At 37.4% G+C, this 24,558-nt stretch overlaps 1 protein-coding gene across 4 annotated transcripts in view; it reads left to right on the top strand.

Annotated features, from left to right (window-relative positions):
• The window catches only part of CHRDL1 (chordin like 1), a 122,246-nt gene that overhangs the window by 19,805 nt on the left and 77,883 nt on the right, over window positions 1–24,558 (top strand). For all 4 annotated transcript variants that reach the window (XM_025373279.1, XM_025373278.1, XM_025373276.1 and 1 more), the window contains exons 3-4: window positions 13,121–13,233; window positions 16,163–16,256. In XM_025373279.1, the coding sequence (XP_025229064.1) occupies window positions 13,121–13,233; window positions 16,163–16,256 (207 nt within the window). The remainder of the gene's footprint in view (window positions 1–13,120; window positions 13,234–16,162; window positions 16,257–24,558) is intronic.

Raw genomic sequence — 24,558 nt, 5'->3', positions numbered from 1 at the left:
GCTTATGGGAAAGTGGAATGAGTGACAGGTGTAATAAGGAATGGAAGGGAGGAATTGAGAAAATTCTGTTAGAACACACCTATGCTACACATGCAGTGGTATAGTGTTATCTAAAAGTAAAAGTGGACTTGGATTAATGTAAATGTATATTGTAAACTCTAGGGCAGCCACTAAAAACTTCCTTAAACAAAGTATAACTGATATACTAAGAGAAGAGAGAAAATGGAATAATATAAAATGTTCAGTTAAAACCAGAGACGACAGAAAAAGAAAGGAAAACAAAAAAAAGTAATTAAAAAACTAGGGCAATGAATAGAAAGTCATTGCAAATATGGTCAATATTAAACTAGCAAATCAATAGTAACTTTAAATGTGAATGGTCTATATAAACCAATTAAAAGACAGAGACTGTCAGGGGATTTAAAATCCCCAGAATCCAACTATGTGTTATCTATAAGAGACCACTTTATTTTTATAAATATTTCTAATAAATTTTATTGTGTACATTTAAGATATACAACATGATGTTGTGAGATACATATACATAAAAATTGTAACTATAGTGAAACAAATTAGTATATTTATTCATCTTACATAATTATCCATTTTCCCCCACAAGAGCAGTTATAATCATATTAATTGAACAATTTGTCCCTTCAAGTCAAATTCATCAGTTGTGATGGGTCACATTCCTCAATTGTGACCAACCATTGAAGGTGAAATTCAAATTTTATTTTTTTAGTGGTTTTATTTTTGAGAAAATTTTTATTTCACCTTTCCCAATGGATAGACATTTATTTCAAGATACACTGCATCCTCTTATTGTCAATACTTCAAACCTACCAGCTACTGACATCTTGAAACAGCATAATTTGTTATCCATGACTCCTGAAAGTTCCTCATGTCACCAACCCTTATATGACACCAGTGTAAAGATGGCTGTTTGTGGAAATGTGCTCACCACATTGCCAAGTGTCTTGGGTCTCCTTTTGAAAAGAATATTTTTTTCACAAAAGCCAACATATCCCCGAAAATGCAGCTTCATCTTCTATTGGTATGGTCTGTGGAAGTCACAGAGGCTAGAATTTCGGTCCATATTATGGTTGATAACTACAATTTCTGTTGCAAAGTATGCAAGCATTACTTTGAACTGCATCTGATGAAACTTGGTGGTCTAGGCCATTACTTGCAGATTGCCAAATCCTATTTTAGGAACAATGCTTTCAATTCCCTTTTATTACATGTCTCAGAACAATATCCTGTTAACTAATATGATGGTTCATTTTACTGTATATATGAGAAAAATTTCGTGTTAAACAATATATTTTGACTTTTGGTTTTAGTATGTTTTAGTACAAATATCCAGGGACAAATTCTTCAGTTGAATACATCCAAGAGGCACATTGTTCAGTTGATCTGCTATAATCTAATCATTTAGCAAAAATTCTGAATACAGTACACTATCATTAGCTATGGTTCTCATGTTGCACATTAGATCTTTAAGACTTGTTCTTCCTGTATATCTGCTACATTGTATTTTTTGACCTGTATCTCCCATTTCCACCCCTCTACACCAATCATAGTCACCACTGTTTTATTCTGTATCTCTGTGAAGTTGACCTTAAAAAAAAGATACCACATAAAAGTGGCATCATGTGATATTTTTCTTTGTGTGTCTGGCTTATTTCACTTAGTGTAATGTATACCAAAGAATATTTTCAGCTATACAAAAGAGATCCTGTTATTGCCATAAGATGGATTGACTTGGAGGACATTATGCTAATGAAAGAAACCTAGTTTAAATATAAAGACACAGATGGGTTAAAAGTAAAGGGATGGAAAAATATGTACTGTGCTAGCTCTAATCAAGAGAAAGCTGGAGTTGTCATATTAATTTCAGACAAAGAAGACTTTAGGACAAGGAAAATTATCCTGGAAAAATGAGGGGCATTACATATTAATAAAGGGGTATATTCCTCAAGAAAACATAACAGTCCTTAATGTGTTTGCACTTAACAAAGCATCAAAATATGTGAGGCAAAAACTGATAGAAATGCAAGGAGAAATACAAACTATTATAGCTGGAGGCTTCTATACCCCTTTATTAGTAATTTATAGATCCATCAGGTGAAAATCAGTAAGGACGTAGTTCAATTTAATTATCAGTCAACCAGATTTAACTGACGTCTGTAGAATACTCCATCCAACAACATGAGAATATACATTCTTCTCAAGATCACATGGAACATTCACCAAAATAGACCATATTCTGGGTCATAAAGCATACCTTGTGAAACACAAAATAATAGAAATCATACAATGTATACCTCCACGCCATACTGGAATTAAACTAGAAATCAGTAACAGAAACCTGTACAATTCCAAATTATTTAAAGATTAAAAACCACACTTCTAAATAATACATGGGTCAAAGAATAAGTCTCAAGAGAAATTTTTAAATATTTTGAGCTAAAAGAAAATGGAAATACAACTTATCAAAATTTGCAAGCTGCAGCAAATGCAGTGCTTAGAAGGAAATATATAGCAAGGAATTAATATATTAAAAGTGGAAAGATTTAAACAATAATACAGACTGCCACCTTGGGAAGCTAGAAAAAGAAGAGTAAATCAAATCCAAACTAATCAATAGAAAATAAATTTTAATGGCTGCAAAAATACACTTAGATAGAATGAATAAGATGTAGTATTTGGTAGCACAATGGGGTGCTTTTATGGATTGTGACATTGGTCATTTCTAAACTTTTTGCCTAAACCAGAATCACAAAGATATTCTCCTTGTGTGTTAGAAGTTTTAAAGAATTAGGTTTTAAAGTCTATAATCCATCTTGAGTTTATTTTTATATATAGTATGTGATGTGGATTAAGGTTCATTTTAGTTTATGTTTTGTATGTTACTATCCAAATATTTAGGCAGCATTTGTTGAAAGTACTATCCCTTTTCCATTGAATTCCCTTTACACCTTTGTTGAAAATCAATAATTGACCACATGTGGGTAGTTTTTGAATCTATTTTATTCTGTTGATCCATTTGTCTAACATTTTGCCAACACCACGTTGTCTTGAAAACGTCAGTCTGTTGTTGTTGTTTTTGCTTTTGAGACAGAATCTTGCTCTGTTGCCCAGGCTGGAGTGCAGTGGCACAATCTTGGCTCACTGCAACCTCTGCCTCTCAGGTTCAAGAGATTCTTGTGCCTCAGCCTCCTGAGTAGCTATGATTACAGGCGTGTGCCACCACGCCTGGCTAATTTTTGTATTTTTAGTAGAAACAGAGTTTCACCAGGTTGGCCAGGCTAGTGTTGAACTCCTTGCCTCAAGTGATTTGCCTGCCTCAGCCTCCCAAAGTGCTGGGATTACAGGCATGAGCCACCACACCCAGCCAAAAACTGTAATTTTATATTAAGTCTTCAACATGTTTCTTTTGCAAAATTGTTTTGGCTATTCTACTTTCTTTGCCTTTCCATATACATTTTTCATTAGATTACCAATTTTTATAAAAGATCATGCTGGTAATTGGATTTAGATTGCATGGAATCTATAAATCACATTGGAGACAACTGATATCTTAACAATTTTGTGTCTTGCAATCCATAAGTAAAATGTATCTCCCCATTGTTTAGGCCTTCGTTGATTTCTTTCATCAGTGTTTTTTAGCTTTCTGAGCGAAGATTTTACACATATTTTGTTAGATTTATACTTCAGTATTTTCAAGTTTTTGGGGAAGCTATTGAAAATAGTACACTTTAAACATTCAATTTCTAATTGTACATTATAAAATATATAAATGTGATTTATAAATTCTCTATAGTAACTTTTTAATAGATTCTTATAGATTTTCTATGTAGAAAATTATGTCCATTTGTGAATAGAAAGTTTTATTTTTTTACTTTCCAGTATATAGGCCTTTTATTTGTTCTTCTTACCCAATTTCACTGGCTATTATCTCCAGGAGTAGTGAAGCAGACATCCTTGTATAATTCCTGATCTTAGGGGTAAAGCAGTCTCTTGCCATTAAGTGTAATGTTAGCTATAGGTTTTTTGTAGATGCCCTTTATCAGGTTGAGGAAGTACTCATTCTACTTTGCTGAGACTGTCTGTCATGAATGGATGTAGAATTTTGTCAAGTGATTTTTCTGCATCTGTTGCAGTGATTACACGATTTTCCTTCTTTGGTTTGTTGATATGGTGAATTACACTGATTGGATTTTGAATGTTGAACTAGCCCTGAATTTCCAGGATAAGCCCCACTTGCTCATAAAGTATTATCTTTTCTACATATTGTTAGATTTAGTTTGTTAAAATTTTGTTGCGAATTTTTGCATGTGTGTTCTTAAGGGATATTGGTCTGTAGTTTCTGTTCTTGTAATATATTTATCTGGTTTTGGTATTGGTGTAAAGCTTGCATTAAATATTCAGTTAGGAAGTATTCCGTCCTCTTCAGTTTTCTGGAAGGGTTTGGTAGAATGTTTGATATAATTCACCAGTGGAGCCATCTGATTCTAGAATTTTTTTTGTAAGAAAGTTTTCAACTACAATTTAAATTCCTTTAAAATATACAGGACTATTCAGGTTAGCTATCTTTTTTGTTTTTTGTTTGTTTGTTTGTTTTTTGTGAGACAGAGTCTTGCTCTGTCACCCAGGCTGGAGTGCAATGGCGCGATCTCAGCTCACTGCAACCTCTACCTCCCATGTTCAAGCGATTCTCCTGCCTCAGCCTCCTGAGTATGGGATTATAGGCGCCCACCACCATGCCTGGCTAATTTTTGTATTTTTAATAGAGATGGGGTTTTACCACGTTGGCCAGGCTGGTCTTGAACTCCTGACCTCAGGTGATCCACCCACTTTGGCCTCCCAAAGTACTGGGATTACAGGTGTGAGCCACCACACTCAGCCTCAGGTTAGTTATCTCTTTTTGATTGAGCTTTGGTAATGTGTGTCTTTCAAAGAATTAATCCATTTTATGTTGTTTCAAGAATTAATCATTCTGTGTTGTTAAACTAACTGGCATATAGTTATTCACAGTGTTCCCAAAACTCTTACCCTTTTAATGTCTGTAGTCACTGCAGTAAAGTCCTCTTTTGTGTCTCTAATCTTAGTAATTTTTGTCTTCTCTCTTTTTATCTTTGTTAGTCTTGCTAGGGGTTTATCAATTTTATTGATCTTCCTAAAGACCCAGTTTTGATCTCACTGATTTTTTCCTATTGATTTTCTGTCTTCAGTTTCATTGATTTCTGCTCTTTATTATTCTCTCTCTCTCTTTTTTTTTTTTTTTTCGGTTATTTTGTCCTACTTTTTCTAGTTTAAGATAATGATTTGAGACTTTTCTCCTTTTCCAATATAGGTATTTAATGATATGAATTTCCTTCTAAGTGCTTTTTTAGCTGAATCCCTAAGTGATGTGCTGTGTTTTCATTTTCATTTAGTACAAAATACTTTCTAATTTCCCTTTTGATTTCTTCTTCAACCCACAGACTATTTATATGCTACCAGCTTCTAAAAAGTGGTTATCTTCCTGTGCTGGGATTATGTATAATGTTCCTTGCTTCTTTTCTATTGTTGCCCTTCTTGTGTGTTTGTGTATGTTTTCCGGTTTTCTACATTGAGCATGTATTAGCTTTCTAATTAGAAAAAAGCCAATGAATATAAAATAACACTCTACATTTTATAGCACTTTATAATTTACAAAGTGCTTCATTTAATCCTCTGACATCCACTTGAGAAACATAATATTTCACAGATGTTGAAAAGGTTGTCAGGGTTTGAGTGACTCACCCAATGAGGTTATCAGGATTTGAGTGACTTACTCAATGTCACACAGATAGAGTAGGTTAGGACTCAAATCTAGATTTTCTGTCTCCCAGTATATTGTTCTGAATAAATTGAAAATAAAGTTTTGAAAAATAAATTGGAATTCACCTTGTGGGTATTTGGAAAGGTTCATAGAGGTTCTTTGAAGCAATCATTGATACGAGGCATCTATCTCAGTTTAGTTTTAATTTAAATCTCTGATTACTAGTGAGGTTAAATATCTTTTAATATTTATTCTCTGGTATTGTTTGGCCATGTCGCCACCCAAATCTCATCTTGAATTGTAACTCCCACAATTACCATGTGTCATGGGAGAAACTCGGTGGGAGGTCAGTTATGGGGGCGGGTCTTTCCTGCACTGTTCTAATGATAGTGAATCAGTCTCACAAGATCTGATGGTTTTTAAAAAGGGAGTTTCCTGGCACACGCTCTCTTCTCTTGAATGCTGCCATGTGAGATGTGCCTGTCACCTTCCGCCATGATTGTTAGACCTCCCCAGCCACGTGGAACTGTAAGTGCAATAAATCTCTTTCTTTTGTAAATTGCCCAGTTCCAGGTATGACTTTATCAGCAGCACGAAAATGGACTAATACATTCTCTGTTCCCATTTCTTCTTTTCTGAATTGCTGTTTCTATACTTAGATTATTTTTCTATTGGATTGGTTGGTCCTAATTGATTTGAATGATTAAAATGTTCCAATACTAATATTTTGTTTACTATTTGTTCAGAATATCTTCTCTTAGTTTCCTGCTTATCTGTTTTTATTATTTCAGTTTTGATCTTCAGGAAAATGTGCACTGGAGTGAGGAAAATTCATGTGTTTGTTATAAGAGGAGTTCGTGTGTTTGTTATAAGAGGAGTATTGCTTTATTTTGATGAAAAGTGGGAGATAGAAGAGGATGGGATTAGAAGATAAGCCACTTGATCTTGGAAATTCAATTTACCAATCATTTGTCAGTTGCTTACACTTGCATATTGCCTATAATTGCTTATTGCCCACAGTGTACTAGGCCATGTGATGAATAGAGAGTAAAGAATAAATGTTACCTACTTTCAGGGACACTGATGGAGAAATATAACATGTAAAGTAAGGCAGTTAACATGGTATGTGCTCAAGTGAACTGTGGTATAAGATAAGCTGTGGCTCTCAAAATTTCTGTTCCAGCAAAGGGGAGTGAGTGGTTTGAGTTAGTTGGGAGTTGTATTAGTCAGGGTTCTCTAGAGGGACAGAACTGATAGGATATATGTATACATGAAAGGGACTTTATTAAGAACTGACTCACACGATCACAAGGTGAAGTCCCACAATAGGCCGTTTGCAAGCTGAGGAGCAAAGAAGCCATTAGTGGCTCAGTCCAAGCCCCAAAACCTCAAAAGTAGGGAAGCCAACAGTGCAGCCTTCAGTCTGTGACTGAAGGCCCGAGAGCCCCCAGCAAACCACTGGTGTAAGTCCAAGTGTCCAAAAGCCAAAGAACTTGGAGTCTGATGTTCAAGGGCAGGAAGCATCCAGCATGGAGGAAATATGAAGGCCAGAAGACTTAGCAAGTCAGCTTCTTCCACCTTCTTCTACCTGCTTTTTCTAGCCATGCTGGCAGCAAATTGGATGGTGCCCATCCAAATTGTGGGTAGGTCTTCCTCTCCCAGTCTACTGACTCAAATGTTAATCTCCTCTGGCCACACCCAAAAATACCCAGAGACACCCAGATACACCCATATAGGATACACCCAGAAGGATACTTTGCATCCTTCCATCCAATCAAGTTGACACTCATTGTTAACCGTCACAGGAATTGTTTATGCAAGAATTCTGTAAGTTGAATGGGAGCAGGGACTTTGTATAAAAATTTTAGCTCATTTCATCTGCAGCACTTAGCATGTTGCCTGACAGTTAGTGCTCAAATATTTGTTTAATGATTGAGTGATGTTAACACGTGTAGGCAAAGCCAATTATAGAGACCTAACACAATGCATATTCTATCGTTCCTATACCACCAACAAACAGCTCTGAGAATGTTCTGATACATCCACATTTCAGACATTAGCTTGCATTTCCAAAGAAAGGGAACACAACCTTTTCAAGAAAAAGAACACGTGATATGCACCCTTTATCATTGTAACAGAACAGTAGTTAAAATTTTGTATTGCTGACTATGGCCTTACAGTATAGTTTGAAATCAAGTAGTGTGATGCCTCCAGATTTGTTCTTTGTACTTAGTCTTGCTTTGGCTATGTGGGCTCCTTTTTGGTTCCATATGAATTTTAGAATTGTTTTTTCTAATTCTATGAAGAATGAGTGTGGTATTTTGATGGGGATTGCGTTGAATTTGCTGATTGCTTTTGTCACTATGGTCATTTTCACATTATTAATTCTACCTGTCCATGAGTATGGGGTGTGTTTCCATGTACTTGTGTCGTCTATGATGTCTTTCAGCAGTGTTTTTAGTTTCCCTTGTAGAGGTCTTTCGACTCCTTTGTTAGACATGCTCCTAAGTGTTTTATTTTATTTTATTGCATCCTTTGTAAAAGGAGTTGAGTTCTTGGTTTGATTCTCCGCTTGGTCGCTGTTGGTATATAGAAGAGCTACTGATTTATGTACATTAATCTTGTATCCAGAAACTTTGCTGAATTCTTTTATCAGTTTTAGGAGCTTTCTGGAAGAGTCATTAGGGTTTTCAAGGTAAACAATCATATTGTCAGCAAACAGGGACAGTTTCACTTCCTCTTTACCGATTTGGATGCCCTTTATTTCTTTCTCTTGTCTGATTGCTCTGGCTAGGACTTCCATTACTTTGTTGAAGAGGACTGGTGAGATTGGGCATCCTTGTCATGTTCCGGTTCTAAGAGGGAATGCTTTCAACTTTTCCCCATTCAGTATTATGTTGGCTGTGAGTTTGTCATAGATGGCTTTTATTACATTAAGGTATGTCCTTTGTATGCCGATTTTGCTGAGGGTTTTAATCATAAAGGGATACTGGATTTTGTCAAATGCTTTTTCTGCATCTATTGAGATGATCATGTGATTTTTGTTTTTATTTCTGTTTATGTGGCACACCACATTTATTGACCTACATATGTTAAACCATCCCTGCATCACTTGATCATGGTGGATTGTCTTTTTGATATGTTGTTGGATTCAGTTAGCTACTATTTTGTTAATGATTTTAGCATCTATGTTCATCAGGATATTGGTCTGTAGTTTCCTCTTTTGGTTGTGTCCTTTCCTGGTTTTGGTATTAGGGTGATGCTGGCTTCATAGAACAAATTAGGGAGGGTTCCTTCTTGCTCTATCTTGTGGAGCAGTGTTAAAAGGATTGGTACCAATTCTTCTTTGAATGTCTGGCAGAATTCTGCTGTGAATCCACCTGGTCCTGGACTTTTTTTGTTGGTAATTTTTAAATTACCATTTCAATCTCAATGCTTGTTATTGATCTGTTAAGGGTATCTAATTCTTCCTGATTTAAGCTAGGAGGGTTATATTTTTACAGGAATGTATCCACTCTTCTAGGTTTCCTAATTTATGTGTGTAAAGGTGTTCATAGCAGCCTTGAATGATCTTTTGTATTTCAGTATTTGAAGATACTCCTGTTTCATTTCTCAGTGAGGTTATTTGAATTTTCTCTCTTTTCTTGGTTAATCTTGCTAATGGTCTATCAATTGTAGTTATCTTTTTGAAGAACCAGCTTTTTATTTCACTTATCTTTTGTATCTTTTTTTTGTTTCAATTTCATTTAGCTCTGCTCTGATCTTGGTTATTTCCTTTCTTCTGCTGGGTTTGGGTTTGGTTTGTTCTTGTTTCTCTAGCTCCTTGAGGTGTGACCTTAGATTGTCTGTTTGTACTCTTTCAGACTTTTTGATGTAGGTGTTTAGGGTTATGCACTTTCCTCTTAGCACTGCCTTAGCCTTATCCCAGAGATTTTGATAAGGTTCTGTCATTATTATCATTCAGTTTGAAGAATTTTTAAATTTCTATCTTGATTTCGTTTTTCACCCAATGCTCATTCGGGAGCAGGTTATTTAATTTCCATGCATTTGCGTGGTATTGAAGGTTCCTTTTGGAGTTGATTTCCAGTTTTATTCCACTGTGGCCTAAGAGAGTGCTTGATACAATTTCGATTTTCTTAAATTTATTGAGGCTTATTTTATGGCCTATCATATGGTCTGTTTTGTAGAAAGTTCCATGCTCTGTTGAATAGAATGTGTATTCTGTGGTTGTTGGATGAAATATTCTGTATATATCTTGTAAGTCCATTTGTTCTAAGGTATAGTTTAAATCCATTGTTTCTTTGTTGACTTTGTGTCTTGATGATCTGTCTAGTGCTGTCAGTGGAATATTGAAGTTCCCCACTATTACTGTGTTGCTGTCTATCTCATTTCTTAGGTCTATTAGTAATTGTTTTATAAATTTGGGATCATGGTACTGGTATAAAAATAGGCATATTAACCAATGGAACAGAATAGAGAACTCAGAAATAAACCCGAATACTTACAGCCAACTGATCTTCAACAAAGCAAACAAAAACATAAACATGGGGAAAGGACACCATTTTCAACAAATGGTGCTGGGATAATTGGCGAGCCATATGTAGGAGAATGAAACTGGATTCTCATCTCTCCCCTTGTACAAAAATCAACTCAAGATGAATTGAGGAATTAAACCTAAGACCTGAAACTATAAAAATTCTAGAAGATAACATTGGAAAAACCCTTCCAGACATTTATCGGGGGAACACGCCCCCAATATTTCAATGTAGGTTCTTTCTATTTTCCATAAGTGTCGGCTGGCTGAGAAATAAAGAGAAAGAGTACAAAGAGAGGAATTTTACAGCTGGGCCACTGGCCAGGGGTGACATCACATATTGGTAGGATGGTGATGCCCACCTGAGCCACAAAACCAGCAAGTTTTATTAAGGATTTCAAAAGGGGAGGGGGTGCAAGAACAGGGAGTAGGTCACAAGATCACATGCCTCAAAGGGCAAAAAGGAGACCAAAGATCACATGCTTCTGAGGAAACAGGACAAGGGCAAAATCAGAAACTCCTGATAAGGGTCTAACAAAGATCACAAGGCAAAGGGCAAAAGCAGAATTACTGATAAGGGTCTATGTTCAGTGATGCACGTATTGTCTTGATAAGCATCTTAAACAACAGAAAACAGGTTTGAGAGCAGAGAACGGGTCTGACCTCAAATTTACCAGGGTGGGGTTTCTCCCCACCCTAGTAAGCCTGAAGGTACTGCAGGAGACCAGGACGTATTTCAGTCCATATCTCAACCACATAAGACAGATGCCCCCAGAGTGGCCATTTATAGACCTCCCTCCAGGAATGCATTCCTTTTCCAGAGTAATCCTTGCTAGGAAAAGAATTTAGCGATATCTTCCCAACTTGCACATCCATTTATAGGCTCTCTGCAAGAAGAAAAATATGGCTCTTTTTGCCCGACTCCGCAGGCAGTCAGACCTTATGATTGTCTTCCCTCGTTCCCTAAAATTGCTGTTATTCTGTTCTTTTTCAAGGTGCACTGATTTCATATTCTTCAAACACACATGTTTTACAATCAATTTGTACAGTTAACACAATTATAGTGGCCCTGAGGTAACATACATCCTCAGCTTATGAAGATAACAGGATTAAGAGATTAAAGTAAGACAGGCATAAGAAATTATGAAAGATTTTTTGGGAGCTGTTAAATGTCCATGAAATCTTCACAATTTATGTTCCTCTGCTGTGGCTCTAGCCAGTCCCTGTGTTCGGGGCCCCTGGCTTCCCGCAGCAGATATTGGCTTAGGCAAGGATTTCATGACCAAAACCCCAAAAGCAAATGCAATAAAAACAAAGATAAATAGCTGTAGCCTAATTAAACTAAAGTGCTTTTGCACGGCAAAAGGAACAGTCAACAGAGTAAACAAACAACCCACGGAGTGGGAGAAAATCTTCACAATCTATACATCTGAAAAAGGACTAATATCCAGAATTCACAATGAACAAATCAGTAAGAAAAAAAAATCCTACCAAAAAGTGGGCTAAGGACATGAATAGACAATTCTCAAAAGAAGATATACAAATGCCCAACAAACATATGAAAAAATGATCAACATCACTAATGATCAGGGAAATGCAAATCAAAACCACAATGTGATACCACCTTACTCCTTCAAGAATGACCATAATCAAATGCAATACCACCATACTCCTTCAGGAATGACCATAATCACAATGTGATACCACCTTACTCCTTCAAGAATGACCATAATCAAAAAATGAAAAAACAGTAGATGTTGGTGTGGATGCAGGAAATGTAAACTAGTGCATCCACTATGGAAAACAGTGTGGAGATCCCTTAGATAATTAAAAGTAGAACTACCATTTGATCCAGCAATCCTACTGCTGGATATCTATGGAAAGGAAAAGAAGTCATTATTTGAAAAAGATACTTGCACATGCATGTTTATAGCAGCACAGTGCACAATTGCAAAATCATGGAACCAACCCAAATGCCCATCAGTCAACAAGTGGATAAAGAAATATATATATATATTTTTTCTTATATATATATATTTCTTATATATATAGAGTCAGTATATATATATATATGTTTCTACTGAACATATATATATGATGGAATACTACTCATCCATAAAAAGGAATGAATTAACAACATTTGCAATGACCTGGATGAGATTGGAGACTATTATTCTAAGTGAAGTAACTCAGAAATGGCCAACCAAACATCATATGATCTCACTGATATGTGGGAGCTAAGCTATGAGGATGCAAAGGCATGAGAATGATACAGTGGACTTTGGGCATTTGCGAGGAAGAGTGGGAGGGAGACGAGAGATAAAAGACAACAAATATGGTGCAGTGTGTACTGCTAGGGTGATGGGTGCACCAAGATCTCACACATCACCACTAAAGAACTTACTGATGTAACCAAATACCACCTGTACCGCAATAACTTATGGAAAAATAAAATAAAATTTTAAAAGATTTTGTACATCGTTGTCAGACAAACCTGGGTTTGAGTCCCATCTCAGCTTCTTACTGGTTATATGACTCTTGATTTTCCTTATCTTTAAAATGAGACTAATAGCAATGTCTACCTTATGGGTCATCGTGGTGAGGATCCAGTGAGTGAAGTATATATAACACTAATCCCCTAATAGGAATTATATAAATACTCACTATGCCTCTTCCCTTGATGTGTAATAAAATGGGTGGAACTTGTGATTGCTTTTGAATTTTGTGACTTGGTTGATGTTTCCTAACAGGCATATTCTCCATCTCCTTCTTCACAGATTCAGAGACATATTGCATGTTTCAAGACAAGAAGTACAGAGTGGGTGAGAGATGGCATCCTTACCTGGAACCTTACGGGTTGGTTTACTGCGTGAACTGCATCTGCTCAGAGGTACAATCTCTCATGACATGTGATTTCCCAGTTTGCTTCTCAGCATGCAGAGAGGCCTTCAGTGCCCAAATGGCCAGGCACTGTGGGTGATACAATCCTGAAAGAAAGTAAAGAAGCAGACTGGTCGCTCTGTCTCATGCCTATAATCCCAGCACTTTGGGAGGCTGAGGCATGTGGATCACTTCAGTCCAGGAGTTCGAGACCAGCATGGGTAATATGGCAAAACCCCTTCTCTACAAAAAGTACAAAAATTAGCTGGGTGTGGTGGCACATGCCTGTTGTCCCAGCTAGTTGGGAGGCTGAGGTGGGAGGATCACTTGAGCTTGGGACTTCTAGGCTGAAGTGAATCGCGATTGCACCACTGCATTCCAGCGTGGTTGACAGAGCAAGACCCTATCTCATAAAATAAAAGAAGAAAGTAAGAAGAAGATTGCAAGGAAAAATAAACATTTTCTGTCTTCTGTCCTCTCTTGCTTTTTGGCTTGATTTTTATGGGTTCTCTGAGTATTTGCTATGGACAGATATTTATGATCTCTTAGCCTAATGATATAGGGCATGGTTGCAGAAGGCAGAAGAGCCTGATAGTGGGAGTGGAGGTGAAAGCTCAATAGAATGTTTAGATTGTAAGACAAAGTAGTTTTTGAAAATTATTTTAAGGCTGACCTTTAGGGAAAATATTAGGACAAATTATAAACTGGTTCATTGGGAGAGTGGATTTTATGTTGTCTCAGCCAATAACTGTAATTAAGACTGAGTTTGTGAAACCTTGGCCTGTACCTCTTAAGGATTAGAGTTCCCTTGGCTTAGCCTTGGCTCCTGTCCAGTCATTTAGAAAGGATTTTGCATGGCTTGAGTGCCATCTTTGCAATAAGTAAAGCAGGTTGTTCCATCTTCTTCCCATGGTCTTGACCCAGGAGCAGAGCTCTGGTCCATCTTTCTGAACAAACCTCTACCATCATATGTTAGGCTAGAGTTTCTTGTTGTCTGCACTATAGATATTTGGTTGGGGGCTGTCCTGCGCATTGTAGGATGTTAAGCGGTATCCCTGGCCTCTACCCATTGGATGACAAGAGCACCATCCCCAATCATAATAACCAAAAATGTCTCCAGACCTGGCCAAGTTGCCTGGGGAGCAAAAATCACCCCTGGTAGAGAAGCGGTGCACTAGGCAAATTGGAAAGGGAGACCTTGTACTAGGCATTGAGAATTCTGAACTTACACAATGGATCTTCAAGACCAGCTTCTTACTTGAGACCTTGTGTAAGGACTGCACCTCTTCCCTCATGCCCAGCTAGAGCAGAAACAATCACTTGCAGCCTGATTCATTTACCATTTGAACATAATTTTGGGCTGTCAGAATTTTGAGCATGTGGAAACATAATTATCAGGTAACATCAGGCAGTATTAAGAGGCTATGAGGTTCTAGAACAAAGACAGACCAAGTTTCCAACCCTGCCTCTGCCACTTATGAGCCACTGCACAAGTTACCTGACCTCAGTGATATTCGTTCATCTTCCTCTTTTTATAAATGGGATAGTGATATTACCATTTCATAGGGTTCTGGAACGGATTAAATTTACAAATCCATTTAAATCATTTAAAACAATGCTTAGTCATGGTAAACATTCAAGAAATGTTAACAGCTGTGATTGTCATCATTGCTGTCCTTATCATTGTGGTTATCATCATTATTATTATTAATCTATTAACTCTAGAACAGAATTCAGTATGTAGCATTAAGGAGGATTCCATTTAGACCTCAGCTGGGAGGTGTGGTTTCTGATGTGCTTCGGTGATCTCAATTCAAGATTATACCACCTGCCTCTGAGAAGTGTGATACATGAGGAGCTTCTGTGTGTTGCCAAATGCAACACTCCAAAAACATTATTCTAGAAAGTACACAAGAAAAGGAAAAGGTTGTGATAAGGCAATTCCAATTTGGATAAAAGAAGCCTGCCTCTTTAAATGGTTAGGGCATGTATTAAATAGATCATTTGGGGATTGATTAACTGCCTGAGATGGCCTGATTTTGTCGGATTCTTGACGCGACACATTGAAGATGGACAGCTAACCATTGGGAGCTGAGGCTTCGCTGTCTGCAAGGCAGTCAAAATGTTAAAATGATTGATCCCAATGCCAACAGCTCAAGCACAAGGCATCTTCTATTTCTATGTCCTCTTCACTACTTTATTCCCCCACGACAGCCTGACAAATACAAGTAGCCCTTGCTGCAAATGATTTATGGATGGTAAATGTAAATGAAAAATTTATTTCCAGAGTATGTCTTTGTTCTAGAAATGATTGTGAGCTGTCAGAGCGAGGGATCTTGGAATTGTAGATCAGGCAGGGATGCAGTTGCCCCACCCAGGCATACTACCTAATCAGCTAAATTCCAAACTCTAGCTTGTTCTCAGAAGAATTTTGGCTAAAAAGGAAATGAGAAGAATCACTCGGCCCACTGGGCCAAGGCAGAGTTATATGGAATCCAGGATCCATCTGCTAGGGATGCCTCCTTGCCCAGGGCTGGGTAGCAGCTCAGGGGACCCATTGCTCATTGTGTCTTTCATGTTATTGGACAGGTGATTATGAAATCAGAGTAGGTTCTTGGAAAAGACATGCAGCTAGAGCTGGGGAATGGTAGAAATGCCATAGAGCCAGGCCAGAAGAAGCCTGTCACAATTAATGGGAAGCTTTGAAAATTGGAGGAGTGGTGATCTCAGCCTTAGAAAAATATGCCAGTAAACTATCACCCAACCCAGGAGAGGTGCTGGTGATGAGAAAAGGAAAGAAAATGTTGAATGCATTCAGCTTATTGGGAATGCATTATTCACTGCCTGGGTGAGTCCCTGCATGACTGTTTCCCAAACTGGCTTGATCCCAGCGACCTTTGAAAGACATTTATTTTTTCTCATTGCCTTCTCTTTTTCAGAATGGGAATGTGCTTTGCAGCCGAGTCAGATGTCCAAATGTTCATTGCCTTTCTCCTGTGCATATTCCTCATCTGTGCTGCCCTCGCTGCCCAGGTAAAGCAGTTTGTCTCTTTCTTTCCTAGCTGTGGTTCTCCATCTTCCCTCTTCACCCAACTCATTTCATCTCCATAATTCCCCAGAAGGGAAACTTCCAGACAGATAACAATAGGAAACTTTAGGCTGTCCAAACTGGCCTCTAAATACATTTTATAGCCCAAATGGGGTACATTCTAGGCTCTAGTAAGTTATTGGGTACCCAGTAACAGATTTTTATTGGCATTTTAATCATTTGAAGGTGGGTGTCAATCGGAGATGGAAATTGTGGCCCAGAGATTTTCTGCTGTAAGCAGCCTCTTCCTGCCATGGGCAGCAGGCACCAGGAGAGTTGCAGCATGGCGGCATGTGTCTTATGCAATTAGTGCTGGAATTGCATCCGAGCATAGCTTCTAAATTATGAGGGGGCCGTTCATAAATCAAAGGAGCTGACCCAGTGAGTTTTATGACAGTATAAAGCTGCCTGCCTGCTGAATAGTCACCTCCTCCAGACTGCACAGTTATTATGTACACATTGTTAAGAGTAATTCTAAGGGGCAGCCAGGCAGAGATTTTTCACAAGGCTGTTAGGATGTCTACTTTCACGATTTGCAGCTAGGATATTTGTCTGAGGCAGGGGCTCCCTCAATGACACTTTGTTCACGTCTGACTGGGGCCTGATTCCGACCCCAAAAGTGTGTGGAATAATTCAGAGAATGCCTGTGGGCCCAATGGCAGTCCTAGAAAAAGCTACTTGACACTCTTGGGATCTGTCAAGTATAAGTCTTATCATCCTGTAAGTTGATTCTATTTCTCTTTAGGGTGGAAATTCTTGAACTAGGGTTCCTGGGTGGGCTTTTGAGGGTCAAAGAACCCTTTAAAATTGCTTGCAGTTTTTGATGTAACTACGTATATGTGTAAATTCCTTTAGAGAACATCCGCAGCTTTATTGTCAGTCCCAAAGGGGTGTTCACGAAGAACCACTACCCTAGCTAAGGTATACACGGTGCTTTTTAAGTGGTGAGGAACTTCCAGAACGTATAAGAGAGAAACCAAATGTATCAGGGCAAAAAATCTTAGGAATAAGGCTGGGAATGGGGTTCAATGAAAACCCAGTCAACTGAAATGTTCCAAGAGTGGAGGATTTTTTTTTTTTTAATGGAGAAGAAACATCCAAACTCTTTTTGTCACCACCTTTATAATATATATTTTCCTGCATCAGTAAATACACCCTAATGAACAAAAGTGATTTATTTCCAGATGGCAGATCATGCCATATCACAGGTTTTTAAATTGTGAGTGTTGGTGCTGATAGTATATGCTTTAAGATGTCAGAGAGTGACTGGGCATATGACCAACCTAAAAGTTGCTGGGGTTTTTTTGGAATAAGTCCCTAAGTGAGGCTTACTGTTTCTGTATGTGTTTATTTGCTTCTTCTTCCTAAACTGGATTGCAAAAATGTGGTATGGGCAGCGGGGTGTGGGGGTGGGGGTGCTCTGGTAAATGGGAACAATGTTTCTGATAAAGTTGCCACTCTGGAGAGCTTTTTTTTTTTTTTTTTTTTTTTTGTTAACCTGCCAGATAGCCTTATAAAAACTTTTTATTCCCCAGAAGTCTCCAAAAGTGGTCTAATGTCATAGGAACTTATCTAAACTTCTGTGTAAAGATTGGTCTTCCCTGGGAAGAAGGTTGAGGCATGACCCAGGCCCAGAGCATACGGCAAAAGAACATAGAATAGAATATGGCTGTACCTACCCCAGATGCCTAACAGGAGGCAAGTATTGAGAAAAAGGGAGAGTATAAGCTAGCAGTTATTTTGAGAGAAAAATAAAGTGTTAGAAGAACTGAGCTCAAAAATTCCAGAGGTGAGAACATTGAAAGAAATAAACACCATTATCGTTAAGACTTAAAAAGCTCATTTTATGGTATGGAGGATAGAAATAAACTATTCCTTTTCTTTTCCTTCTTGCTCTTGCAGCTCACTTCTCCATAAGTTCATTTTTCTTCTTGTTAACTATAACCTTTAACAGCTCTTTCTGTGGGTAATAGTCCTAAAATTCCCTAGTCCTTATATACCAAAAAAGTATTTACTTTGCAATCATTCTTGAATGATAATTTGGCTGGGTATGAAATTATATGTGCATGTTCATCTCCCCTCAGCACTTTGAAGATACTACTAAATGGTTTGTTGGCTTTTTTGTTTGCTTGTTTATTTGTTTGTGGTTAAGAATTCTGCTATTTGTAGTTCTTTTGTGGGTTCTTCTGTTTTTTGTTTTTGTTTTTTCCTTCTAGCTTTTAAAACTTTCTTCTTTTCATTGATGCACACAATGGGATGTGTAAGTTTGATTATTCTCTTCAACCTGCTCAGCAGATGATTTTTTCAGCCAAAGGAGTCAAATTTCTCATCAATTTTTAGTCAGTTTTTTGAAAATTATCTCTTCACCTTCTTATTTTTTTTCATTCTCAAACTTGTCTTTGTTGTATATTATTGCATCTCATTTAATTTATCCTTTATGTCTCCTTTAATTTTCCCTCCTGATATTCTCCCTAAAATGATATATTACTTCAAGTCTATTCTCCAATTCATGAATTCTTTCCATGCATACTATTTAGGCCATCTGTTGGGGTTTGTTTGTTTCCTTGTTTATTTTCAATAACCTTGTTTCCCCTCAGGTTTTCAAGTTATTTAAAAAGACATCTACATGATGCTAATTTATAACCTGTTATTGTTTTGGGGGATCTTATTCTCTTTTTTACCTCTTTAAAATATTTAAATGTTTATTTGAAGTCCATTTCAGATTGTTCAAATATCTAAATATTTTTAGATGTGAATTGTCACCTTTGCTGGGTTTCTTGACAGCTTTTCTCAGTCCTGAATTTTCCTTGGTTTTCTACTTTTTCTTTCAAAGCTCATTATCCATGGGTGTTTTTGTTTGTTTGTTTTTGTTTTTGTTTTTTCTGGCATGAGCCCTTCCTTGTGGGATGGTTGTTGCAGGCTTTATAGTTCACTTTGCTCTAAACCAGGTCATATATTAATGACTCGGTTTGGGCTGCCTCATGCCCGAATGGTCTATTTCTACCTCTGTTTTCTTGTGCACTACTAGTCTCTGATGATGATCATGGACAGAGACCTCATCTACAACTGCCTACCTTGGACAATCAGTGTTTTTTAGGGAACACTGAATGGGGAGAGCTATGTCAGCCCCTGTTTACGTGTGAGTACTATGACCCTAGTCCCCAACTTCGCATGGGAAGCCACTTGCAAGCTGCAGTTTCTCCTCAGCCATTTGGATCCAAACTACCCATATTCAGTCCCAGCTGCTGATGGACCATATGGCTTTGGCTCCCACTTTATTGCTGTACTTTCCTCCTCTATTTTATTCCACAAAGAGTTTTTTTATGTTTCTGAATATGATTTTACAGTTTCCACATTTTATTTATTTATTTTTCTAGTTCCACATTTCCTCTCTCTTTGTTTTGAAAATAACAGGGAGATTTCTCATGTGCTGTCTTTGCCATATTGAACCAAAATGCAACCAGCTATTCTTTCTTCCTACTGAAGATAAAGCAAGAGTAAGTAGCTTTAAATCATAGCAGAGAGGAATGGAGCTTTACAAAAGGAAGAACTTTGGAACACCATGGCTGTTAAATCCTAGAATAAATGACTAAGGAGAATTTTAGTCTCTTTACTTAATATTTCTAGAAATAAAAAGGTACCCACCCATCTGAGATAGAGTTGGCACAGTCGTGCTTTGAGACAGGGCAATGGATGTGATGACTCCTCTGTGTTCCTTCCACCCCAGTGATTATTAGGCATGAGGAAGCTCATGCCTTCAGGGTCACAGAAATGTTTGGTCAAAGAAAAGGGCTCTGGTTTTCTGTCTTAACCCAATGGAAGGCACTGTGATGAAAATGTCCCCATTTAAGAAGAAAATATTTAAAGCCAAGATGATGAATAAGCTCTGTATAAAAAGGAGAAGACAAACAAGCAAACCATATACTCCAGATATTGGCTTTACATACTGTCCTATAGCAGTATTGACTTAGAGGAGCTTTTGCCTAGGTAGTAACAGACTCAGTGGAAGTGTCCTACCTTTCATGCTTAGAGCTTAGTTTCCATTGAAGGAGACAGGGGAGTCATCTCATTTCATTTGTTTATATATTTCGCATGGCTCTTGCTTTCTAAACTCTACCTCTAAAATTTCCAAGGATCCCACCTATATTTGAAATTGTCTCCTACAGCTCCTGCTAAACCGTGGAAATCATAGTATGCAGGCAGCTCTTCCAGAAATACCAGAGAGAAATCTATGCTGATTCCCACAAAGAGCAAATAAAACTATTTTCATCAGCACTTGTCCAAGTCTTGGCAGAGGTCAAGTCTTAGTCACATACCACAGTGCTCTACTGGGCCCAAAGAGGCTACATGGAGGCTGGAACATTCTTAATGGAAAAGTCAAGACTGCATAGGACTCATGAATGTCATTAAATTCATCCTGGTCTCTAAGCAGGACTCTGTGGAGTCCCTGATAATTAAGAGATTTTAGAGATTTGTAGGAATTAAATTCCCTATCTTCTCTTTTGGGGGAATGAAGTGGTAATGCTGGAAGGGAAAGTAAAACAACATGACTTATTTTCATAATGTGTGTGTGTGTGTGTGTGTGTATAAAATATATATATTTCATCATATATTTATTATATATATGCACAGATAGAGAATTTTATTACAAAAAGAAGACTTTTATAGTGATCAGGAGTCTAAATCGTATTATCTAAGAGGGCTTTTTAAAATGGTCATTCCACTGAGAATTTGCTGTTCAGAATTAATAAATTTGGGTTTTCCTGGAAGTATTCCAGCATTCCTGTGTTATTAAAGAGCCCTTATAAAATTGCCAAAATAACTGATTTGATCTGGTTAGCAGAGACCTAATCCACAGTGTTTCCTTTTGGCTAGGTGAAAAAGTTTGGCACTATGAATGGTTTTAATAGGAATAGTGACAGTGTGGTTTTGCCAAGAGAGACAACCCAATCTTAGATATTCAAGGTAGGTGAGGGAAAAGACCTTACCAGTGTTGCACTATAGTGTGTGTTCCCATAAGGAGAATGTGGGAAGCCCTGTGTCATTTCTCTTTCAACAATGGTTGGGTTGTGAGTGAGCTAGCAAACACAGGTATTTCTGCCACAATATGATATGCACATATCTGAAAATCCTCACATTCTACAAAATTGTACACTGAAAAATAACAGGGCTTAAGGAAAAAGTAGCATTGGAGAAAACCACTCAAAACGTATGCAGCTTTGTAACCAGAATACTAACAAAGCAACTGTACTAATGAAATACTAACACAGTTTAAAAAGGCATCTTACATTTCTAATAAAATATTACAGTAAATATAGACTTCTAGAATTCACCTTTTAAAATGGTAACATTAGCTTGAAGGAAGGGTGTTTAAGGAAGAATTGAAGCTGCTGAGTTATAGAGACAACAGTAAATTTCTCAAAGATCAGGGAGAATCATGTAATAAGCACTTATAAGACAGAGCATGTGGCCCAACTGAGGCAAGAGGAAGAATGTAGGGCAAATGGCTTGCTGATTTCAGTTGAGTTAGTGTACTTGGCTTTTAGCTGCAGTCACTTGGTAGTGCAAAATATTAATTTGCTGGGTAATCATATATGAACTAATGCAATTTCTATTTTATACCAACTTCATTCCCTTATTTAGCACTCACATATGAACCACTTGTGTTACACAAATCCACACTATAGTGCAGACTGTGTAAGATGAGGTAGATACATGGCATTTGACTTTAGACAAGTTTAGAGTAAGAGTTGAAAATCACTTGTCTACTCTGAATTTGCTTTTTTTGTCTTTAATCACTGACCTATCTGCCCTTGTGTTCCCCTTTTCTCCCATCCATGCATTTATATTAAAAAGGAATCTAGAGTCTAGGTCTATGACTATGTCTGTCTATATCTGTGACTTCCACTGTTACAGTAACCAAGTAGACAGGCCTTTTGTGTTTCCTCCAGTTTTTATCTAGGGCAAAGGTTCATAAAAGAGATTTATTTATTTTTTTATTGTGGTAAAATATGCACAACATAAAATGTATCATTTTAGTGAATAATTCTGTGGCATTAAGAACATTTACAATATTGTACAAGTGGTAAGAACATTTACCGCTAATCTAGTTTCTGAAATTTTTCACCACCCCAAAAGGAAACCTATTACACAGTCACTCTCCATTCCCCTTTTTTCCTAGCCCCTGGTAGCCATGAATCTACTTCTCTATGGATTTGCCTATTCTGGATGTTTTGCATAAGTGGAATCATACAATTTGTGGCCTTTTGCATCTGGTTTCATTCACTTAGCATAGTGTTTTCAAGGTTTACCCATGTTGTAGCATGTATCAGTATGACTTTTCTTTTTAGGGCTGAATAATCTTCCATTATTATGAATAGATCACTTTCGTTATCCATTCATCTGTTGGTAGTCATTTGGGTTGTTTCCACCTTTTGGCCATTGTGAATAATGCTGCTATGGACATTTATATACAAGTTTTTGTGTGGCATATGTTTTCAATCATTGTGTATATACCTAGGAGTGGAAATTCTGGATCTTATGGTAATTTTGTCTTTAATTTATTGAGGAATCACTCTTAAATTTTAAGGTTGCCCCATCTTCTTTTAGTTCATTTCTTTGAGTACCTACTGCCAGCCATCCCCATGGTTGCTGCTGATTTGCTGCTGTTGCCACCATCCATATCTGATCTCCATTGCTCTCTTCTCTCTTCTATTCTCTTCTGAATTCTATATTCATTTGTGTCTTGGATTTTATCAAAAAAGATCAATTCCTTGTTAACAGTAACAGTCAATTCACATATTGTTTTCCTTAGTAAGGTGACTACGATAGCTGTAATGTGCAAGATGATCAATCAGGGTCCACTCCTTTGCCTGCAAAAGATTGGTATATATATTACACATAATAATTATATATATGTATATATATATATACACACACACACACGTATATATATATCTTTATGGGTCCAGAGTTATCCAAAAGCCTAAGGATTCTGAAATGTTGGTGTCTGGAGAGCAGATATTTTGCTTTATTATTATTATTACTATTTTAGGTTACTGAGGGGTTGCCAAAGGAGATGTTCACTTTTGATCACTAGACCTTCCATGTCCATACTGACTGTTCTCTTAAACCCCTTTAACTATCTTCTATGCCTTATTTCCACTATTTTTCTTATACCATTGGTCCTTGGACACTTGACACAGTACAAGGGGTTAAAACCTTCTTCAAGAAAGTAGCATTCACTGGGCGCGCTGGCTCACGCCTGTAATCCCAGCACTATGGGAGGCCGAGGCGGGCAGATCACAAGGTCAAGAGATTGAGACCATCCTGGTCAACATGGTGAAATTCCATCTCTACTTAAAATACAAAAAATTAGCTGGGTGTGGTGGTGCGTGCCTGTAGTCCCAGGTACTCGGGAGGCTGAGGCAGGAGGATCGCTTGAACCCAGGAGGTGGAGGTTGTGGTGAGCCAAGATCATGCCACTGCATTCTAGCCTGGCAACAGAGTGAGACTCCGTCTCAAAAAAAAAAAAAAAAAAAAAAAAAAAAAAAAAGGTAGCAGTCAGTTTACCTTTACCAGATGAGGTGATCTTTGTCTCTGGTAAACTCTGGGAATTTAATTTCTTTTTAAAAAGAATGTGATTTCCTTTTGGTATGCTAGAACCCTTATGTCATGTAAGAACAAGGCTTTTAGGCGCATTATGGCCTTCCATTATGATAGAGCAGAACTCTTAACTTCTATTTCTTTCAGTGAACATTAACTAAAGCTAGCCTCACACAAAAGTAAAGAAGGCGATACCACATTGAGGGATATCAAGAGGCCCATTGGTCCCAAATAAATCTTCCATTTGCTTTCTATATGCAAGAAACTGCCACCATTATAATAGTTTTCCAGGGTTAAGATAGTGTTTCCCAAAATTTGCTCCAGAGAACATAATTTTGTGGGATGGTAATTGAGTTTACTAGGGAAAACATTTGTATGGTAAAATAAATTTGAGTTTCTGAATTAGAAAAAGTTCAACATGTGATTTTCAATGTAAGACTTCTCAGAGTCACATATACACACACACACACACACAGACATATACACACATTTATAATTTAAGAGGAATAAGGTTTTTATTTTTTAATTGACACATAATAATTGTACAAATTTATGGAGTACAAAACATAGGGATATTTTGATACCTACAGTGTGTAGTGATCAAATCAGAGTATTAGCATATCCATCACTTCAAACATTTAT

This window comes from Theropithecus gelada, chromosome X, assembly GCF_003255815.1.
Source record: "Theropithecus gelada isolate Dixy chromosome X, Tgel_1.0, whole genome shotgun sequence".
NCBI lineage: Eukaryota > Metazoa > Chordata > Mammalia > Primates > Cercopithecidae > Theropithecus > Theropithecus gelada.
Note: the sequence above shows the minus strand (reverse complement) of the source record. Positions and strands in the feature narration are given on the sequence as shown.